Source organism: Salmo trutta, chromosome 13 (genome assembly GCF_901001165.1).
Source record: "Salmo trutta chromosome 13, fSalTru1.1, whole genome shotgun sequence".
NCBI classification, from domain to species: domain Eukaryota; kingdom Metazoa; phylum Chordata; class Actinopteri; order Salmoniformes; family Salmonidae; genus Salmo; species Salmo trutta.
The window spans coordinates 52,755,778-52,778,491 of NC_042969.1; the positions used below are offsets into that span (position 1 = coordinate 52,755,778).

General features: G+C 43.6%; 1 protein-coding gene across 4 annotated transcripts in view; it reads left to right on the top strand.

The window, feature by feature from the left end:
• Positions 1 to 552: 552 nt before the first annotated feature.
• Positions 553 to 22,714, top strand: part of LOC115205990 (latent-transforming growth factor beta-binding protein 4) — a 78,581-nt gene continuing 56,419 nt past the window's right edge. For 2 of the 4 annotated variants that reach the window (XM_029772474.1, XM_029772476.1), the window contains exons 1-5: positions 555 to 930; positions 4,554 to 4,624; positions 7,959 to 8,331; positions 16,959 to 17,173; positions 21,510 to 21,722. In XM_029772474.1, the coding sequence (XP_029628334.1) occupies positions 638 to 930; positions 4,554 to 4,624; positions 7,959 to 8,331; positions 16,959 to 17,173; positions 21,510 to 21,722 (1,165 nt within the window). In that variant the 5' untranslated portion in view covers positions 555 to 637. Of the gene's footprint in view, positions 931 to 4,553; positions 4,625 to 7,958; positions 8,332 to 16,958; positions 17,174 to 21,509; positions 21,723 to 22,714 lie in introns of all 4 variants that reach the window. The other 2 variants (XM_029772475.1, XM_029772477.1) reach the window with 2 other exon arrangements.

Here is a 22,714-nt window from a genome sequence, read left to right on the forward strand (position 1 = left end):
GGAGGTAGAAACACGAGCATTTCGCTGCACCTACGATAACATCTGCAAAATATGTGTATGTGACCAATAACATTTTATTTTATTTAATAGTAAATTCTCCTGTAAATCGCTCTGGATACGAGAGTCAGCTAAATGACTAAAATGAATAAATCAATTGCTTATTGAATCTTATTGTAATTATTTGAGTGTGCTGTTGCAAATTGCATTATTGTCAAACGTCCTGCCTCGAGGATGCTGGTAGCCTAGATACAAGCAGACTCTTCTGTAGGCTGTAGTGGTCACCCCTCTATTTCCGTTTCTATGCACGGGTCCTACACATATCTGATTGGCTGTGCTGTTCTTATAGTTTAGAACTCCTATCCAATTGGCTCGAAGTTTTTAAACCGAACTTTAAACCAGTTAATTTTCTATTTGAAAAGGAGATCATCTAGCCTATTAATTGCATTTGCAAAAACATGCAAAACTAAGACATATGTGCTCTAATTTTATATGATTTTGTTTTGGCTCAATTATTGCATAAAATGTGTTATATTTTTTAGTATCAACATTTTATTTTTGTTTTAAACATTTCCTGGCAATTTCGTTACTCTTGGATTATTTATAGGGTCGATGTGTAACGCAGAAGAGACCTCTAAAGATGTCAAGCAGGAGATGTGCTCACTTATTCCTTCTTGGGGTGGCATTAATTTTATTTCTTACATTTTCGAAATCATCTGGGACACTAGTGAGGAATTCAGCCCATAAAGGAGTACACGAGACGCAGCGGAGAACTGCGGGCGGGTACCACCATACGACCGTTAATTATCAGGTTTATCACACTCAGTGGAGGATGCCAACGACTTCAAAACCCACATTAAAACAGAAACAGTTCCATTTTAATGGAAAGAAACACTGGAAATACGCAACTAATGTGACACTACAGTTAAACGGGTGAGTAGCCTAGTGATAAATGTGTGATTTAAAAATGGTACTACAGCCTACAACTACGGACCCGACAGTCAAAAAACAGGTGTTTTACAATAGCTACATAACGTAGCCTATAGTATACATAATCAGTCCATGTGTCAGTGTCCTTTGTCATATGACTGCTTCATGAACATTTTGATTAATACAGTAAATATTTGGGAGTTTATTATTTTGTCTAATATCGTGTCAATTATTGTCCTATGGAAAATCATACTACAGAACAGAATGCTTTGAAGTACATTTTTTTTTCTCCTGATGGGTAGCCTACTTAAAGCTATCTGTTTAAATGATCCATCAAAAAGTGGTAGACCACAATCCAATGTCAATGTTTTTACATCCCAAAAATGTACACAATGTGTGAAATTCTTCTATTTGACGTAAGAGTTATCAATGTATACGGTGACTTAACTGCACCTTCGTATCAAGTGCATGACAACAAGTGATAAATGGACCCAAAGTCAAATCACACCCGACTGGGAAATGGCACTTCATGCACAACAAACAGTTAACGGAGTTTGCCACTTTCTGAATTTTGGCCAGATTAGAGACTCAACACATTTATCATCCGGTGAAGTATTCCCCTGACCTGCAGAGGAAATGTTGATCATTAAAGCTAGGGGAGGAATTTTGATTATCCCATTGCATTGGCACATTACAGTACTTCTGGTCATGTGCATAGAACCGTGTACAAGCTCTCTAAGCAATGAATAGGATGAATCATTACTTCCCTTTTTCCAGACCGCCTAATTTGGATTATTTGAATGCCTCAAACTCATGTTTTCATTCAGTGAAAAAACATTTCACTAATTGAGGTAAATTAGTTGTGTGTACTAGTATCACCAACAGGCCATTTCTCTTTGTGGGCCACGACAGTCCCACTCTGCTCTATTTAGCCCCAATGCACAGAAGGAGCCTGAATGAATGCCCAAAATAAACACTGTCGTCGTTCCGCTCAGGGGGCTCTGGGGTGAGGGTGCAGGCTGGGCCCGAGGGGGTAAATGGGAGAACTTTCACAGTCACTGGAGGGTGGACGAGGGGAGTTTGCGTTCAGGTTAGTCACGCTAGCCGGCCACAGAGTGGCGGTTCAGCAGTTCAACCCGGGCTTAGGGGATTGAACGGAGCGACAGACCTTCCCCAGAAACTGGCATCGCTTCAAAGCCTCTTTGATGAGGATCTTTAGCAGCCCACGTCATTTAAAAGAGGGTCAAATATATTATTGATCTGCTCTAAGGGGGTGAAGTGGAGGGAAGTGGGAAGAAATTCCTGAACTCTGCTAGAACAAGAGCATGAATTGACTTGGCGGAGCTGCAGCGAGCCCATAGTGTGTGACTGTAACTAAGGCTCTCTTTGTGTGAGCCTTTTTTATTCACAGCCACAGAGCTCCTCTGAAACATCTCAGTATTACGAGGTGCTAGTACGGTACGGCAGGCTATAGTCACTAACACAGCACATGCCGCAATACAGAGGCTTCGACTCTCTCGTGTTCCAGAACATTAGTCCCGCTCCAGAGCAGAGAGACCCTAGAACTAAGGAGTCAGCATTCAGTCTGAGCCTTTTAGAATAACTCCTCGAAGATGAGAGGATAGAAAGCCCAAGTCTAAGAGTCAGGCACCTCAGAATCGGTGCTTAGTCACCGGACGAAAACGGTCAAGATAGAAAGATGGATGGCCTGTGGCAGTGTACGGGAGCAGTGTGAGTGTGCAGGCTCTTAATGGGGGGTGGCTCCTCCACCCAGACGACAGGTCCCACTTAGTTCTGTAAGCACAGGGCCTGGGGATTCTTCTACTGTGTTAGAGCAGTGTCAGCACCGCGTTAAGAGCCGACTAGAGACAAAACAGGCAGTCGTTTTCCGTAATCACCACTGCTGACAACTCCCTATTTGTCTCAGTGGTTTCTGTATTCAGCTTGTCAGGACGAGGCACAGACCACACTGAATGAACAACCCTCACCCCATCGCCAGCTGACCCCTTCGTCATGTGACCCACGCCCTATCTGTTGAATGAGGCCATGTGCAAAAGTTGACGCATCCACTAGCTGGTATCTACATTTTTAGTCATTTAGCAGACACTCTTATCCAGAGCGACTTACAGTAATGAGTGCAGACATTTACATACTGGTCCCCCATGGGAATCGAACCCACAACCCTGGCATTGCAAGCAAACTGTCAGTCAGAGATGCTATGCCTATCACAGTCCTGTTTAGGTGTTTGGGTTTGGTTAGGAAGTTGGCACATATTTTGTTGAGATCGGATGTTGCTGGTCAATTAAAAAAATCCTTCATGATGGTGTCCAAACTGAAAGAGCAGCAATTTAGCGGTGATGTTGGAGTAATTCTGGTGCAACAACGGTCTGGTAAAGTCTGTTTTGGCAGTGAAAGCTGCTGAATTAGCCTCCAACTTGGCCTGGGGTTAAAGGTTATTCCCAGTCTCCCAGACAGGCTCACCTTCCTCTGGGTCAGTTCACTGCTGGGTTTGAATAGGGGCCCTACCTCTGCTCCTTTGCAGACCCCCACTCAGTCCCTGTTGGAAGACGCTCCTGGCCCACTATATGCAAACACACAATAAAGCCAGGAAACTGTAACTAATTAGCAAATCCCACAAAAGCGGTATAAGGGGAGCTCGGTGGCGCGGGTCACGCTGAGCTGTCACTTTGAAGTGGGAGTCGTCACCCTTGCTTGTGTTGGTGTGCTAATTGCCTCTTCTCCCAGAAGCCCCCTGGATAAACAGGCGGGTGCCCCAGAAACGAGACGCTGCGGAGGACACTTAATCCAGTTTTGTTTACCCAATCTGTGAAGGAGAGTGGCCAAGCGGCTGGCCCAGAGACAGACATATGGCCAGACCAGTGTGGGAACACAATATCTGTCATCCATTGTGCACGGGATGGACAGAGGCCCTTCTCACCCAGGGCAACCACACCATGGCCCCTCATTCATATTCATAGCTCCTGTTTTAAACACCCTGAATCTATTACATCCAAAGGCAAGTGTAAAGACGAGGTATTCATTGTTTCACACTGACGCAACAGTACATTTCTGGAGGCCCAAGTAGTTTTTTATGAATATACAGGGAGTTGTGAAAATAGGGCCGTGTTTAGATCCTTTTGTGATCAAATGAAGTGATTTATTTTGTATTCATGACCTTGAACTGTTATAAAGCAGTAGTGTCTGTGATTTGAGTGTGTGGGGTTCCTGTCTTTAAGCATAATCTTAATTTATGACAGCGTAACCTATGTACTGTGATAACTGCTGCCAAGGGCGGACTTGCCATTGGCATTTCGGCAAATGCCAGATGGGCTGATCCATTTTTAGCCGAGTAGGCCTGTCTAACTTGGATTTTTTGTGCAAAGTTATTGTTATCTGGCTAATAATGGTGGCCTCAAGGAACAACATGGGCTATTGTGGTGCCCTTGAGGGGAAAAAAGGGCCCGTGTGGGGGCCTTAAGGGAAAAATTGTCCAGTGTTAGAAATGCCAGGGGCAATTATTGGTCCCAGTCCACCCCTGACTGCTGCAGGGATCTCATCCTGCTCAGATTCCTGTAGACTCAGCTATCTTTAACATGCTGTATGTCTGTCTCCCATGCTCTCTGCAGGCCTAATGTATGTGGAAACAGGTGCTGCCACGGATGGACCCTTTCACCCAAGACTCAGAAATGCACCAAACGTAAGTTTTTCATCTTTACTGACCTTTCTCCAAGCATAGCAGGACTGTCAGCCCTTCCATTATGTGTAATGTTGTCCCACATTGTTGTGGAAATATGATATAAAGATCTTGTCATACCGTATCATAGACTTGGCTATTCATGATATACCATTTTATTTTGAATTTTTTACTTTAGTTTATTTAGTAAATATTCTCTTAACTCTATTTCTTAAACTGCATTGTTGGTCAAAGGCTTCTAAGTAAGCATTTCACGGTATATGCAGCGCATGTGACAAATAAAATTTTATGCATGAATAAGTTATTTTCTTGCAAGAATCCGCCGTATACAGTAGAGATGGCTGTCCTTATACCACCATGACAGCCAGAGGTGTCATGCCCATAGGGGGCACAGGGGCACGTGCCCCTGCAGATTTTTCCTGTTAAAAATAATATATAAAAACTCTGTAATATTACTAGCCACCTAGCAATTTTATGAAGTTGGCTTTAGCAAGCCAAGACTGGAATCCTATCTCCCAACCTCACAACTAGCTACCAAGAAGCCATTTCAGGCTGTCAATCAAGTTAGAGTAGCTAGCTTGTCTATCACCATCTTAGCTTGCATGCCTGCTGGCAAGGTTGGTAGACATTAGAAAAGCAAGCAATAACTAAATATACTGACTACCATTCATTATTTTACCCAGATTTTATCAGAGAAGAAGAGAAGCATATTTTTTGTTTCTTAAAAAAAAAGAGAAAAAAAAGACATATTTCAGGCCTAGCCCCCCTCCGAACCACCCCCCAGCCATCCTCATGTACTTTGTGCCCCCTTAGATTTTTGGCCTTTATGACGCCCGTGATGACAGTCCCGATCATGGTACTTGTGAATGGTCTATTCCCAGTACTGTATATAAACGGCAATCTGTTAATAGTTGGTTTAATAAGGAGCGAGAGAGCATCAATCATGCTCTATAGGACAATGGAATGTTCTCTCCACCCAGCTGGAAGTTGTAATCACATCCATCCAACATCAGCAGAACCCAGTCCAACCTGTGTTTTCTCCCATTTCACTCAGTCAGACATCTGGAGCATGAATGATTTCATTGTATCATCATTTTCTGATTATGGTGGGGGTGTGGATGGCAAATATGAATTCCGGTCAAGACCTACACAGTTTACATATATATCTTAATTTGACCGTTTTAAACCTCAAATACACTACAATTTTCATTTCCCACTGGAAAATTATCTGCAACAACAGATTGATCAAATTAAAATAGGACACCTGTAGGCTTGCAGGGTGTAGCAAAAAGTGTCCGGTTATCGATGTGTTTCAATAGGTTATAAAAGTGAATATGTCATGTGTTGATAGTGTTGAGCACCTCTGGTCTTAGAGAGCCTGTCTTAGGCTGCATCAACACAGGCAGCCCAATTCTGATATTTGACCAATCAGATCAGCTCTGAAAAAGATCTGATGTGATTGGTCAAAAGACCAATTAGTGGGGAAAAAATAACAGAATTGGGCTGCCTGTGTAAACACAGCCATAGTGGTCTGTGATGGGGGCCAAACCTGGATTTGACCCTGGACCAGCAAGCCTTTAGCTAAACCCCTGACAGGCCTGGGCCCATATTCTTCAAGTGTCTCAGAGTAGGAGTGCTGATCTAGGATGTAGATACCCCCCTGTCCATATAATTATATTAATTATGATCTAAAAGGCAGAACTGATTCTAGATCAGCAATGTAACTCTGAGACGCTTTATGAATACAGGCCCTGCTTTGTCTACACACCATGCTGTACACGGAGAAGAGGTCAGGACCTTTGAAGAAAGGAAGAGCTCCTATTCATGTCCGTCTCCAACACATCTCTGTGGTGTTATCATTATAATTCACACCTCCATAAGCCTTGTTTATATGGATTTGAACACCTTTACTTGATCCAACCACTTGACCCAGAGGATTTAAAGGGCCAGTGGCATGTCAAAACAACCTGGCTCAGCATTTCTGCATAGCACAGCTCTGCACTCTGTCAGGAAGCCCAAACTCACTATGAATGTCACACATTCATTCATGCACGCACACACACAGGCGCAAGCACACACACGCAGGCATGCACACACACAAATATACACCCATACTTCCTTTCCCCCTCTAAGGTTTAGTACAAGATAATAGCCACACTGAGAAGAAAACTCTGAATCTAGGCCTAAATCTGCTTCCACTTCAATCAGATCAAGCGTTAACCGGTGATAGCCGACACCCACATAGCTGATGTTTTGGCATTGTCGGAGGTGGAACTGCATTGGAGCTGTCAAATCAGTGAGCAGCTGCTCTTGTGATCATTGTCATGAAACAACACCTGTCTCACTCGCGTTAGAAGTTCAGGACGAGAAAGTGTAGGCCTAGGCTATATAGAAATATTACTCTCAAATTGAAAATCATGAAACTAAATAATGAAGGTTTCTATCATCCTAATGGAGGTGTAGATACACCTCACATTCCAGTGTTCCATCTTTTAAACAAGACTGCATGGGATTTCTCTTAATGCGACTCAGTGCAGCCAATAGCAATGTCCACATTAGGTATAATGCCAGGAGCTGCTTGTGCGTTTGACAGCCCTTGCGCAGTTCCACCTCCGGCACCGCCAAAACAACCGCTCTGCGGATGTCGGCTAAAGCCGGTCTGATTGAATAGAGCCCTTAGTTAAATTCAGTCCACTGTGCACTTTGAGTCTCAATTCTGTTTGAGCACATTGTGCCAGCCTTCATGCGAAAAAAATCCATGGAGAAAAAGTGTTTCCGTGCACAACTCCTGAAACAATGTCAGTAAGCGGTGCCCATCGCTGTTGATATTCATAGAGGCAGCCAGGAGATTTGTGGTAAGCTGCTGGGTTTGGGATATGCTGTTGTTGTCTGTGGCCAATGGGCCATTACTGGAGCCCTCCAGGGGGTTCGGCCCGGGCACAATGACGCCCAGCCAGGGATCATGGGAGAAATCAAGAGCTAGGGGCCAGGGGTGGGGGCCTGGAGAAGCACGGAGCCCATAAACTTTGCATTGTGTATGCATGAATGCCCCCTCCCTGTATCCAGGACTATGGCTCTCTCCCTCCTCTCCCCTTTTCATTCCTTAGTTTATTTCAGGGGAGTGAATTCTTGACAGTTTCACCATTGGCTGTTTTCCTTGTTAAGTTACAATGCACATTAAGCTGTTTGTTCTACTGAGTTTTTATTGAGATTGTGCTGGTCAAACCAGTTATCCTCTTACGCTTGAGTTTCTGCTCAGGTCTCTTAGCCCTCTCAACCACAGTCCACTGTTCTTGTTTAATTAACATTCTCCTCCTCTCTCTCCCCTCACTTGAAGCAAGGTGCCTTCCACGCTGCCACAACGGAGCCGTGTGCAGGCAGCCCAACACATGTGAATGCAGAACGGGCTTCTACGGGGCCCGCTGTGAGTTTGCAAGCGTGACCTACGGCCTCGTAGGCCTTCCCTGGGCCTTACTGCGCCCCACCAGCCCCATGGTCAGCACCACCACCACCTCAGCACCAAGCATCACCCTCCCACCTACCACCAGCCTCTCACCAACCATCACCCTCCCACCAACCACCATCATCCCCACCACCACCACCCCAGTGCCCGCTGAGACCACAGCTGCATGGAGGACAGAGGGGACACCAGCCAGCACCACCAACCCAGAGACCAAGAAATATTACACTGTGCGCTGGCAACCTCTTACGTGAGTTTCTGACTTCTCTTTACTGTGCACTGCCTTGATTTACTGCATCACCAGCTTGTGCCATTTAGTCCCTTCTCAACTCCTTCATTTCCTCCTCCTCTCAGTTTGCTGGCTTTGAAGTGCCAGTCTCCAGTCAGAGGCCTGGGTTAGCCCAGCATGTGGGCCACAGGTGCAGAGTGTCTGTGGCGCTTAGTTTGGTCCACCTGATGCAGCGCAGGTGTTAGAATCAGGGCACCTTTCCAAATGGCACCTTTCCAAATGATTGAGAGGGTTGGCTCAGTGCCAGCCCAGGGGTTTATATAGAGTGCAGTTAAGCAATAAGGCACGAGGGGGTGTGGTATATGGCCAATATACCACGGATAAGGGCTGTTCTTATGCACGACACATCGGAGTGCCTGGATACAGCATTAGCCGTCGTATATTGGCCATATACCACAAACCCCTGAGGTGCCTTATTGCTATTATAAACTGGTTACTAAAGTAATTAGAGCAGTAAAAATAAATGTTTTGTCATAGCCATGGTATACGGTCTCATATACCACGGCTGTTAGCCAATCAGCATTCAGGGTTGGAACCACACAGTTTATAATATGAAATAGAAGTTGACAAAAATATGAAGACTCGTTTTGTGCTGTAGACCAGATCGTATTTTATTCATCATCAATATTTCATTTGGCAGCTAATTGAACCTTTAGTAAACAAATAAAAAGCCCACACTTAATCCAGTGGTGACAATATGTTGTAGCCTCAACTGATAGAGGCAACCCTTAAGTTTGCAGAAGGTGAAAGCAGCCTTCTATTACAATTAACAGGTGGAGTTACCCATGATAGTCAGCAGGTGGAACTGTTCTCCAAATAAAATCTACTGTAAATCATAGTGGAACTAATACTGTACTGCAAATGGAGCGAGCAGCTGTGTGTGTGTGTGTGTGTGTGTGTGTGTGTGTGTGCATAGTAAAGAGATGTGGTTTCTACAAGTGGTCCTAGTATTTCATTTTCAAAATCGTTAATTATGCAGACAAAGGTCAAAATGATTAATGGAAAGAGACCAAACAGCCCTTGGAGGCATGCAGGAGGATTGCCTGTGAAAGAAATACATCTTTATGCTCTGAAATGAAAAATAAAGCTTTTAGTCTCCATAAGTCTTTTGCCAAAATTAGAAAGTCATTGGTGGATGACTGCTGTTGGAAACTTTAATGTTCATCATTCATATAATAGTTCAGGGGTTCTTCAACTTTTTCAGCCTAGGACCCAAATGAAAAAAATCTGTTTTCCTGGAACCCATGCTCGTGAAAACATACCACCTTTTTTTTTAGTGGCCCCCTCTCTCGCCAGCATTTTGCAATGGGACATAGAGACAATATTGCAGTTTAAAAGCAAGTTCCGTGAAATACTACAGATTTTTCCATGGGGCAGAAAGAAATCTTTGCAGATTTAAAGCTAATTTCCTGCAATTCAAATTGTACATGTTAATATGATATGAGTGAAAGTGACTAATAAAATCTATGGCTAGACTAACTTAACATTCTAAACATTGCTAGCTGACAATGCTAATTGGAGTGACAGTCAGTGACTGACACAACCAAACGTCAGAAATTACACCTTGTGTATTCTACTATTCTAACATTCTAACTCTCAAAAGTAATTTACTCTGACATCTCGCGACCCACTTTGGGTTCATGTGCCTCGTCAGAGTCGTCTTCTAGCATTGTTGAAGTTGGTTAAAAAGACATCAATTTCCATGTTATTTCATGTATACAATACTGCAATTTTAGTTATTTCATGTGTACACCATATTGCCTTGTGTAGTGATTCAATTACTGCACTGAGACCAGTCACTTAAAGTCAGGTTTTTATATATTTGAGGAGCATTGTCTAGCTGTGTACAGGCTACAGTACCAGTCAAAAGTTGACACACCTACTCATTCCAGGGTTTCTCTTAATTTTGACTATTTTCTACATTGTAGAATAATAGTGAAGACATCAAAACTATGAAATAACACATATGGAATCATGTAGTGTTTAACAAATCAAAATATATGTTATATTTGAGATTCTTCAAAAGGAGCCACCCTTTGCCTTGATGACAGCTTTGCACACTCTTGGCATTCTCTCAACCAGCTGTTTTCCAACAGTCTTGAAGGAGTTCCCATGAATGTAGAGCATTTGTTGGCTGCTTTTCCTTCACTCTGCGGTCCAATTCATCCCAAACCAATCTCAATTTGGTTGAGGTCAGGGGATTGTGGAGGCCAGGTCACCTGATGCAGCACTCCATCACTCTCCTTCTTGGTCAAATAGCCCTTACACACAACCTGGAGGTGTGTTTTGGGTCATTGTCCTGTTGAAAATAAATGATTGTCCCACTAAGCGCAAACCAGATTGCTTCCGTCTGTGTGGCGAATCGCTGCAGAATTCTGTGGTAGCCATGCTGTTTTAGTGCGCCTTGAATTCTAAATAAATCACTGACAGTGTCACCAGCAAAGCACCATCACACCACCTCCTCCATGCTTCACAGTGGGAACCACACATGCAGAGATCATCCGTTCACCTAATCTGCATCTTTCAAAGACACGGCGATTGGAACCAAAAATCTCAAATTTGGACTCAGACTAAGGACAGATTTCCACCAGTCTAATGTCCATTGATCGTGTTTCTTGGCCCAAGCAAGTCTCTTCTTATTATTGGTGTCCTTTAGTAGTGGTTTCTTTGCAGAAATTCAACCACGAAGGCCTGATTCACGCAGTCTCCTCTGAACAGTTGATGTTGAGATGTGTCTGTTACTTGAACTCTGTGAAGCATTTATTTGGGCTGCAATCTGAGGTGCAGTTAACTCTAATGAACTTATCCTCTGCAGCAGAGGTAACTCTGGGTCTTCCTTTCCTGTGGTGGTCCTCATGAGAGTCAGTTTCATCATAGCGCTTCATGGTTTTTGCGACTGCACTTGAAGAAACTTTCAAAGTTCTTGAAATGTTCCCGCATTGACTGACCTTCGTGTCCTAAAGCAATGATAGACTGTCGTTTCTCTTTGCTTATTCGAGCTGTTCTTGCCATAATATGGACTTGGTCTTTTACCACCCCTACCTTATCACAACACAACTGATTGCCTCAAATGCATTAAGAAGGAAAGAAATTCCACAAATTAACTTTTAACAAGGCACACTTGTTAATTGAAATGCATTCCAAGTGACTACCTCATGAAGCTGGTTGAGAGAATGCCAAGAGCGTGCAAAGTTGGCATCAAGTCAAAGGGTGGCTACTTTGAAGAATCTCAAATATAAAAAACAATTTGATTTGTTTCCAACTTTTTTGCTTACTACATGATTCCATATGTTATTTCATAGTTTTAATGTATTCACTATCATTATACAATGTAGAAAATAGTAAAAAATAAACTAAATCACTTGAATGAGTAGGTGTGTCCAAACTTTTGACTGGTACTGTATGTCTCCAATTTGGACTAATGAGGAAAACAGAGTTTCCCTTTACAACCCCCAGCATCCACTGCTACTCATTCACAAAAGCAGCAAAAACACTGTCTGCAAAATAGATATCCACTGGAGGCCTGAGGCCTCCAGCTCTGTGGGAATGTGGAACGAATCACCATAATCGTTTCTGATGATGTGTATAGTGAAATTGTATTGTTTCAGTGGCGACCTCGACATAGTTTTTCTTTATACCAAGGCTGTTGACATTTACAACATAACAAATGTCTTCTTGACTACTACTTGTTTTTGTGTCTTGTATTGTCATGGCAAACCAACTTGCTGTTCCAGCCAAAGGTAGAGCATCACCACCCTATGTCACATGCATCACTACAAACAAATCAATCTTTCAAAAGATCTAAGGGAGCTTTGTTTGATTTGAGCCTTGTGTTTGTGTCTGTGTACAATGAAATCATGTCTTCTTCAGATTAAAAAACACACAGTGGAGAAGTTAAACCCAGGAGTGATTTAATGCTACTTCTTGGAAAGGACGGAGCGTCTTCTCTCGTCTTTGGTTCTGCTTCTCGTCTCATTCCTGAGTTCACATTTCACTGACCCAGCTTCCTCATCCATGTAAACAGATTGATCTCTGCAGGCCTCAACACCGCAGTATGTTGGATTTAAACTAATCACACCTCTAGGGGTGTGTCCCAAATGGCACCCTATTCCACATGTAGTGCACTACTTTTGACGGCCCCTGGTAAAAAACAGTAGTACACTACATAGGGAATAGGGTGACGTTTGGGACACAACACATGTGGGGCGTTAGTCCACTGCTTTGACTCAAACCATGGAATGGGAGCATGTTTGTGTTTACTGTGAACCAAAGCCAAAGCTGTCTGATGTACAGTATGTATGCATTAATATGGCCATTCTATAGGATGACATGCAATCTGCTAGACTGTGCTGCTGTAGGTCAGATTGATGGAATAGGTACAACCACTGACCAACCATCTCTGCTCTGTTCTCTGTCCAGTCTAAGTCAAGTTAAATGCCTCAGACCACCAGGCCGGCTCCCTGCTCCCTGTCATCACACACATGTCTGGGTTTAGTCTGGTTCTGAGACAGTTAGACATAAGCTCTATTTGTTCTTCGTGTATGACCCCAGTGCCTCTTCATAGTTTGATTTCTCCTTATCTCTATTCTCTTGGCTTTTAATCATTCTGCCCAGCAACAACACCCAGGGATCAGGATATTAGATAGAATTTTAGCGACGTGTCCAAATAGTTTCATAATGTTTTTAGGTAAAACTAATTCCCTGTCCAAAGCTTTTAAACCTCTTACGGTGCCGCGTTGCTCCAACTTGGTTTCAAGTTACTCTGAGTTGATTTAGGCAACGTTTTTGGAACACTCTTAAAGGGGTCCTACTCCAACTATTCTCATTGTTTTGTGTTCAACGATGCTAATGCTAAACTGTAACTAAGTAAATATCTTGGGCCACTGATTCACTAGATCCATGGTACTCAACAGGTATCCATAAGAAGGTAAATGCAGTATGTAATGTCGGTAAATACTCATAACACGCCCATGCAGTTCTGTACTAGTGTCTTGGCCACAGGTAGACTCTGTAAGATCACTCTGTCTGCAGGCACAGTGCACTCAGAATTCCACAGAATGACATAGGCATCTGAAACGAGGCAGAACCGCTGTCTGTCTGAAAAAACAGTGCTGTAATCTGGGAACGGCATCGCGCGGACTGAAGTCTGCCCACACAGAGTAGGCCCTGACACGACGGAGCGTTTTCAACTAGGCAGAACGGAGCTGTGTGTGTGAAAGCAGGGCGGTAATCTAGGAGTGCCATCTCGCAGTGTTGACCTGGTTGCAGTGCACTGACTTCAGCCGGGGAAGGAAGAGGGTCGATCCTAGATAAACAGCATACACACAATAGACTATTGAAACGCCAGCACATTGCAGCAGGCACAGTAGGCTGACGTCCACCTCATGGACTAGTGACACACTAAACGTCAACATGCTTTTCATCCCGTTGTTGATCTATGTGTTGAGAGATTATACTTTTTAGTTTTTTTATCTTTCAACATAATTGAACCACATCCTGTCTAGATGTAAAGCTCATTCCTAGAGGTTTTCCACAGTGGTGTGTTGCTAAGTAAACAGTGATCGCATTCAAACATAGGGATTTTGGCAGATGTCCTTATTAAGGACTATGGGAGTATCATATACAGTACTATCTTGGAGCCTGTAACAGAGAGAGGTCTGTCACCTCAATGCTGATTTCTCAAACTTACATTTACATTTGACATTTTAGTCATTTAGCAGACGCTCTTATCCAGAGCGACTTACAGTAGTGAATGCATACATTTCATACATTTTTTTCTGTGCTGGCCCCCCGTGGGAATCGAACCCACAACCCTGGTGTTGCAAACACCATGCTCTACCAACTGAGCTACAGGGAAGCTTGAATGAACTGGCCTCCCATTTGTTTGATTTTGCAGTCACCACACTCCTCACTGTAATGAAGAACACTGGCTTTATCCCTACTCCCACTATGCACCTCCACTGAATCTGTTTGATGTTGGATGTTTGTTTCAAGTTCTGTTTCCCCCCCACACAAGTTATTGTCAGTCAAGTGCAGGTCAGGACTACATGTTCAGCTGGGGAATATCAAAATGATGCTATCACCAAAACATATCCAACTTCAAGGTTCAAGTGTCTCTAAACTACTGAGAGATTCATACATGGCTAACCAAACCAGCTCCGTGCTTGCGCCATCGTGCGCATGTTGATTTTGTTTATCTCTACCAGATGCGTTCATGACACGCAGTTTTAAATACAAAACCAACTCTCAACCAACTATATTCATTTGAGCACAGGTCAAAAAACACATGAAACATCCATGGACATTTAGCTAGCTTGCTGTTGCTAGCTAATTTGTCTTGGGAGATAAACATTGGGTTGTTATTTTACCTGAAATGCATATGGTCCTTTGTAGAATTCGAACCCATTTTTAGTCACACAAAATCATGTGTTCTCAACTCCGACAATTCATCTACAGATAAAAGGGGAAACATAGTTAGTTTTCAGGTAGTTTTCTTTGATTCATCTTTCCTCATGTATTCTTCTTGTGTGAATTTGATATGGTTTTTGGTAACCAACTTTAAGGTGCATTACCGCCACCCACTGGACTGGAGTGTGGACCTCGTTCATCTCACAATCACCCACGTGCAGTTTGGATGAAATGGTTGAATAACATGTATGTGTAAACTATTTCTTAGATGTTTTTCAATACATTTTAATATTTGTAGCTACTTTTTAAGTAAATACCTGCAGTCAACTTGTGCAATATGTTAGGAGATGAAGCAGATCGCATTCTTCATTTCACCTGTCACATTATTTTACATTGAGGCTTACCGTAGTTCCCCAGATCAGTTGAGATAGCTGTGTATTTGGTTTAACTTGCTAGTTAGCTAAGTAAGTTGCTAAATTAGTAAGGAGACAGGGGATGATATAGTGTTAGCTTTCTGCCGTGTTTGAGAAGTCAAAGCTCTTTGTAGGAGTTATCTGTACAGCTGCCACTGCTATATTGTTTTCCTTTAGTTTTTTTTCTCTCCTTCTTGGCCCCTCAGTCTGCTCCTCCCCCTATTCTCTGAGCAGAGCAGGCCGGTAGACCATTGCCCTAGCGACTCCAGACTCCACACAGACACAGCTTGTACACATGCTGCTCCAGAGCCAGTGTTGTTCCTTCAAACAAGCATGCGTCAAAACTTTGTTCATTTGCACAACGTCTCTCTTTCATATTTATAAATGTCCAAATTTAACAAAAAAAGATTTGGTAGCTACTACCCATATATGTATAACTTTATGAGCTGGATTTCCTGTCTTTGCAATTCGTTTATTTTCATTTGCACTCGTAAGCATATGTAGCTAGCAGCCTCTATGGAAATTCGCTATTACTTGTGCTAATTTTGTTAGCATTCTGGCAACAGACACATTTTGTGCTTTTAGTGCCCCCTTGTGTACTAAACCGCAAATACCGTAAATCCCGGGATGTGAGAAGGACGGTATGACGATATCAAAATCTAGATACAGCCCAACACTAGTAGAGAGTGAGCCAAATATATCATTTTTTGTAATGACTAATTTGATAAAGTGCCTCTCTCAAATAACACGATTGCCCTACTTTTACACAGGCTTTCCATTACCTAAAACTATCTTTCAAACATCCATCTCCTGCTTTTGTGCAGTAAAACACTATTTAAGGTGAATGTTTAAGGTGAATGTTTTTATGTTTTTGTTATAGTCTACAGTACGTCAGACACATTGCTCTCCTGGCTCACTTGAGACTCACTCACTCAAATATGAAGTCTGAGCAGACTTTTGGGGTGTGTTAGAAAAACAACTGTAGAGAAATACAAATAAAAACATCTAGGTTGCTGGCTTACAAGGCATACTAAAATGGTATTACTGTATGATTGAGTAGAAATAAGGTGGGTGAGGTTGTGTGTGTGTGTACTCTATTGAGAGTGCCACAGGTACACTCAAATGCACTGTAAATACATGCTAGGAGGTTTACTTGGGCAATATCAAAAAAGTCCTCCAGACCCTGCTAACAAAATTGGCTAAGCTCCTGCCCCTTTTTTTCCCATGTTTTATCCATTTGCCATGGAAACCGTGAATTTCAAAACAACCCTGGGCCATGAAGACCTTAGGGCTTGAGAAAGACATGGAGTCTGGCCGATAAGTCCCCGGCCTAGTCAGTGTGTCTGCCCCAACAAGCTGATAAACTGATAACTGTGTATAAAAAAAATGGATGAACATGTCATGGGGTTTCTTTCATTTCTTGGCAGATGCTTTAGGAGAGTTGATGCTGATCAAATAAGTCTCTAATTGAATTAACTAGCTATAGTTGCTTGCATAATACACTACAATAGTGTATCTGATGTACCCCCATGTAAACAATACAGTGAGTAAATCTTTAGGCCAGGGAGTTTATCTAGCTGCCAATCTTGTGTTCTAAATTGCTGTCAGTAGTAACAGACACTCTTAGTTACCGTACTTGTTGACATTCTGTCTGTTGTCTCTCCTGCCCAGTCTGAAGGAGGCCCAGTTTGTTGACTGTCTGTAGTCGCCTCTGTCCAAACTGAAGGAGGCGCAGTCTGTTGACTGTGTGTTGTGTCTCCTGTTCAGTCTGCAGGAGGCCCAGTTACTGCTACTAAAGAAGGCATTGGCCCGTGGGGGCCGAGGCGACAAGATGACCACCATCCTGATGAAACACATCGAGACAGAGCGCAAGAAGCTCCAATCAGCCTCACCGTCAGACCTACAGGACACCCGGACCACCAGTGTCAAGAGCTTCCACACCCAGAAGGGCCAGTACACTGTCCATGTGAGCCCATCTGCGGGTGAGTACAGACAGGCTTTTCACTTAGACACCCAGCCTCTCTTACTTTGACCACACTATGTGCTGAAAACGTAGGTTGTTGTGTTAGGTTCCTGCTTGTTGTGATTAACAGGGTGTTGATATTGAATGCTTTGCTCCCAGTGGACTGGTGGTGACAAAGTAATGCGTTTAGAATGGATATCGTGTGGGTACATCCATGAACATTGCATGGAATTTGCCACAAAAACTTTCCACATCAAAAATAAAACACCCTGACTTTATTTGAATGATTTAGCCCATGTGCTAGTTGTTTACACTTTAGGAATAAGATGAGGTTATCGGTCAGACCGGTACGTACCCTCAAAACCCATTGTGACCAATTCCTGACATTGTTTTTCTTGGCCAACTGGCATAGGTACAGTAATGGCCCAGATGATGGACAATGTTTAACTAATGGGAACCCCCAAATCTCCTGCCAATATGACCTCATGGCATGTGGGAACCAATCCAATCGAAAGGGTTAAACTGGTATATTTTTTATGAGGGTGGACATAATCTCCCACAATGAGATTCCAGTCCCTTTAGCTCAGATTTTAACTCCCTAGTAGTGGAATCTAATAGGAGAAAAGGACCTGTTTGCAACTGGCATTAGTTGGCCTGCCATAATATGAAGAACCATGTTTTAGTTTATGTACTGCATGTTCTCTGGTGTGGTATTCATTTTTAGCTGCGACACATAGCTCTGACAACTTTACACTACTGATTTGTAGGGTAGTGTAATGGTTAGGCCTATCACTCAGCACTATTCAAGACATGATCTCATAGCAAAATAGCACATTAGTTGCACTTACCCAACACCACAAGCAAGAGCACTATATTTTTCTCAGCAACCTGGTTTGCCTAACAGTGTAAGGCCCATTCTAAGTATTGTACAGCTGTATCTACATACCACTGCTGTGCCCCTCTCTTTTAATATCCAAATGGTGAAAGTCACTCGAACAGAGCATGTTATCTCGCATGGAAAGAGAGAGTATGACTCTATAATGCTTGATTTTCCCCTCAAAACCCAATTTAAATATCTGCTATAAAGCTTTAATCCAAGTTTCCAAATCAGAGGAGTATGGGTCAGGTTATTTATTTTTTCAGATTTTTTTTCCCAGAAGTGAGAAAGTGCTCAACATTTTCAAGGCAATCTGTCAACATTCCACAAGGGCTGATGGTCCTAGTTTTTTGTGTCCCCTGACCTCTTTAAGTAAGCAAGCACTTGGATGTTTTTTTTTTTCCTGCAAATGTTTGTGTAAGAGGTCCTTCTCTAAATTCCTCCATCAGTTTAATCATCCCGGGAGTCAGAGAGGGCTTCCCCTCTTTTGAGTGGCAAGCATGATCATTGTAGATGAACAGTTGCTGTGGATGAATAAAGTCTTTGTTAACACAAGATAAATACTTAATTCCCCCTCCCTTTGCAATCCCCTATGGGCTAAGATTTGACAGGGCCATTGACCACTGAAGTGATCATTATACTGTCATTTACATTTTCGCACCTGTCAATCACACTTGGTAATCTCACTAAAGAAATGTTATTTTAAAACCAACAACCGTTGGCACACCCCGTTTAAGGGTCATTAACCAAAGTCTGCTATGTAATGTGGGGAGTTATTTCCAATCGTTCAATCTCTTCATAATGTTGATCTGCTGATTCGACTTGAACAAGGCTGGAGAAAAACCCTGCAAACATAAAGGCCATCATGCAGACCTATACACACTCAACCTCCATGAAGATAAACAACACACACACACACACACACACACACACACACACACACACACACACACACACACACACACACACGCACGCACGCAAGCACACACACTCTTGGTCCTTTACAGAGCCACTAGACTGATTGATAGTATTTTGGTAGCTGTTGCTTCCATGTGTGGAGGGGCAATCTGTTGTACATGGAGCAGAGCTTCCTGTTTGTAATTGGAATAATACTCCTATCTGGGGAACATGTGGTTGGGTGTGTGTGAGGAGGACTGGTCTGGACAACTGGCAGAGGGATTGAGTGCACTGAGACAGAGACCCAGGCTGCACTAAATGTCCTGCACCTGCAGGACCTAAACATAAAGGACTTGCTTCCTCCAAGGTGAAACTTCACGTTCGGATTCATATGATTTACTGGCTAACTAACAGCAATTTACTATAGCTAATAATCCCCAACCTTGGAGCATTTTTATGGCACTATTTGAAAGGTTATAAGTGAATGTGAATTGGACTACAGTTTTTATATTGACTAATATCCCTAATAAAGCACTTAAAAAGGAGGCAAAACAACCTGAACTGTGACCTCATTGACCCATACAAGAAAACATTGTGAATAACACCTGTCCTGGGCAGACACCAATACCTCCTCCTCCCCCAGCAAGACAGGAACCCACAGTCCAGACCCAGACGGCTCGTCCCAGCGGTACCATGGTCATTTACTGTGTGTCCTAGCCTACGCCAAGGCCCTCCCCCCTCTCTCTCTTTCTGGCAGTGTATCCCAACTCCCAGCCTCCTGGCCCATAATGACTCACTTCTCTGGGCTGGGCCAGGTTGAGCTACAGGTGCGGGTCAGACCAGCGGTGCAGTGCCAAAGGGCTGTTACACAAACAGAGGGGGCAGGGAGACTGCCTCCTCAGGGGGTTCAGACACTCCATATAAGGGATGACCACTGAGCAAAGTACCGGTGTACCTGTAGTTCCTTTCAAAACCCAGGAGGAGCTGTTACAGAACACAGTTCTCTCTAAGTTCTAGCTTGGTCCATTCCCATGACCTATATTAGGTCATTCTCCCTAATTTGTTGATGACCCATAAGCTTCAAGTGTGGTCTGGGGCCTTGATGAAGTTGGCTAGCGTGTGCCTCGCTCGCTGTCCTCCCATTCCTGTCTTCCAGGTTTTATACCAGTGAAACTGGAGATATTGCTGTAATGGGGCACCTGTGTTTGAGCCCAGTCCAACGCAGCTGTTTGTCTTCCAAACTGGACAAGGCATTTCTGCTCAGCTTTGCTTAGGGATTCATTATTAGTGAATATAAAGAACAAGTCATGTTTGTAAATCTAACGACCATACAGTTTTAGCTCATAACTTTACCATTACAATGAATCTCTTTGTAAATTGGTTTCTATATTTTCCATTCTTTACCATTCCTTTCCTAGCAAAATATTTGAGGTGTTTCCATCAACCTCCTTTTTCGAATCGGGTTGGGATGTTTCTGGGTTTTTTTAATCCATGAAGGACCATAAAAGGATTATTTAACACTTGTCTCCTATAGTTTTCTCATGTGTTGTCTTAGTTTAGTGAAAGTGATGTGATTTCACCCTAGTGGGCCTACAGGTCCATGTGCTTACAGCGGTAAGACTGATGTGAGCCAGTGCAACGTGGATGAAGCCTGTTTCTTTCCCCTGTTGCTCAGGAATGAGCTGGCTCGGTAAGGCAACAGGTTTATTGCACATTGTGTATGTCACGGAAGAGCCTGTGGGGCTTGTGAAATGACATCTCTAAGAATGCGTAGTGAAAGGAAAATAACTCCCCCCCCCTTCCCCACTCCCTTATGAGCAGAACGAGATAGAGAACGATGACTTCACCACCACAGTTTACAACGCCAGCGAGGACCTGAAACTCAAACCTTGCATCACCCACCCAATTCCCTCCTTGTGGTCTCTTCCTCAGATGACAGAACGGTCCATGTTATGAAACTGGAAGGGGGAGTGGGGAGTACAAGGAAAAGGGGGGGAAACAAAACAGATTACCGTTACAGCATAACGGCAGGGTACAGCGAGAGGGTCAGGGGCCGCAGTGAAGAGTTCCCAGTACATGGGGATGGATTGGATCCCTTATAAACATTGTGTTTGGAGGCTCGCCCAGAGCATTCTCGCTATACTGCTTCCAATTAAGTTGACAGGCACTCTCTCTTAAGAAAGCTTTTTTTTAAATAGCACTCACACACACGGGTACTTCCCTCCTCAAAGTTCATAATTTCTTTGGTTGGTGTGTTTAGGGAAAAAAGAAGGGAAGCGTTGGGTCTGTTTTTCTTTTTTTTTTCCTCTCTTCCTTCCCCTCCTCGTCCTGCGCCAGTTGCGAGAGTGAGAGAGAGAGAGAGATTGTGATTGAAAGAAGCGTAAGAGTAAGCGTGGAATTCCCTGGTCTTCCCCTCACATCTCTTCCTGCCGTGCGCGGCAACTCTTCTCGTGGATCTCTGTGGTGTCTCTTCTCCGTGGGATGCATCGTCAGTAAACGGACGGCACCATGCTCCAGCTCAAACCCAGACTCAGGCTCCTACCGCTGCTCTACCTCTGCTTCGTCTTCTTCCCCCTTCCAGCCAGCAACCAGACCGCCGGCCACCGAGGAGGAACGGCAGCAGGGGCAGGAAGGAGAGGAGCTGAGCGCATCAAGGTGCTCTTCACCCCGACCATCTGCAAGGTGCGCTGCACCCAGGGACGCTGCACCAACTTCTGCGAGCAGGGCAATGTGACCACCCTCTACAACAGTGAACAGGGGGGCCGGGCTGCGCTGGGACCGGGCTTCAGAGTCTGTAAGTTATCTCACTTCTTATCTCTGTTTACCATCTGTCTCTGTAAGCATGTAGTATACTGTATTCTCTCCTAGCCATAAGTAGCCAGAGGACTCAACCTGGGCTTCCATTTGCCCCACTGAGACCTCCCACTCTGGGGTCCAGACAGAATGACATTAGGGGTAAGCCACTGGGACTGATAAGCTAGAGGTGTGGTTGTAGCATCACTGTGATTTTAGGTCAGTGGTAGAGACAGGTTTGGGAGAATGGTATGGGTTAGACCTTAAATGTGGACAGTTTGGTGGGATGAGAGAGTAGCCCCTTGGCTCCGCTGGCCTCCTTTTACAGGTATTCACACCGTCTTGAGAGGCGACCATCCAGACATGTGCACATATTTACCCAGGCTCAGAGCAACTGCGTTGGGACCATGCTTACATGAGATCCACTTCAAATAGTGTGTGTGTGTGCGTGTGCGTGTGTGTATGTGTATGTGTGTGTGTGTGTGTGTGTGTGTGTGTGTGTGTGTGTGTGTGTGTGTGTGTGTGTGTGTGTGTGTGTGTGTGTGTGTGTGTGTGTGAGAGAGAGAGAGAGAGAGAGAGGGATAGACAAAAACAGAAAGATTGTCTCCCTTCCAGCACCTTGAGGAATGTATGACCAAACATCAAGGTTAATGTACTCTTTGATGGATCCATTCTACATGCCAGGGAATCTCTATCTCCTCTCAGACTGTTTGTGTGTGTAATGTGTGATCTTATGACAATGAATCATTTGTTCTTTGGATGTTCTTTCTATCTGTTGCCATATTGATAGTGTTGCCATCTGTATGGGTGAGACCGACAGAGAGCTATCCGCTATCCGGTCTCAGACCATCCATGAAACATTATTATGTGTTTTCCTTGAATATAATGGTCCATATTTCCATACATATGACACTGAACAAAAATATAAATGCAACATGCAACAACTTCAGTTACAGTTCATATGGAAATCAGTCCATTTAAATTCAATAGCCC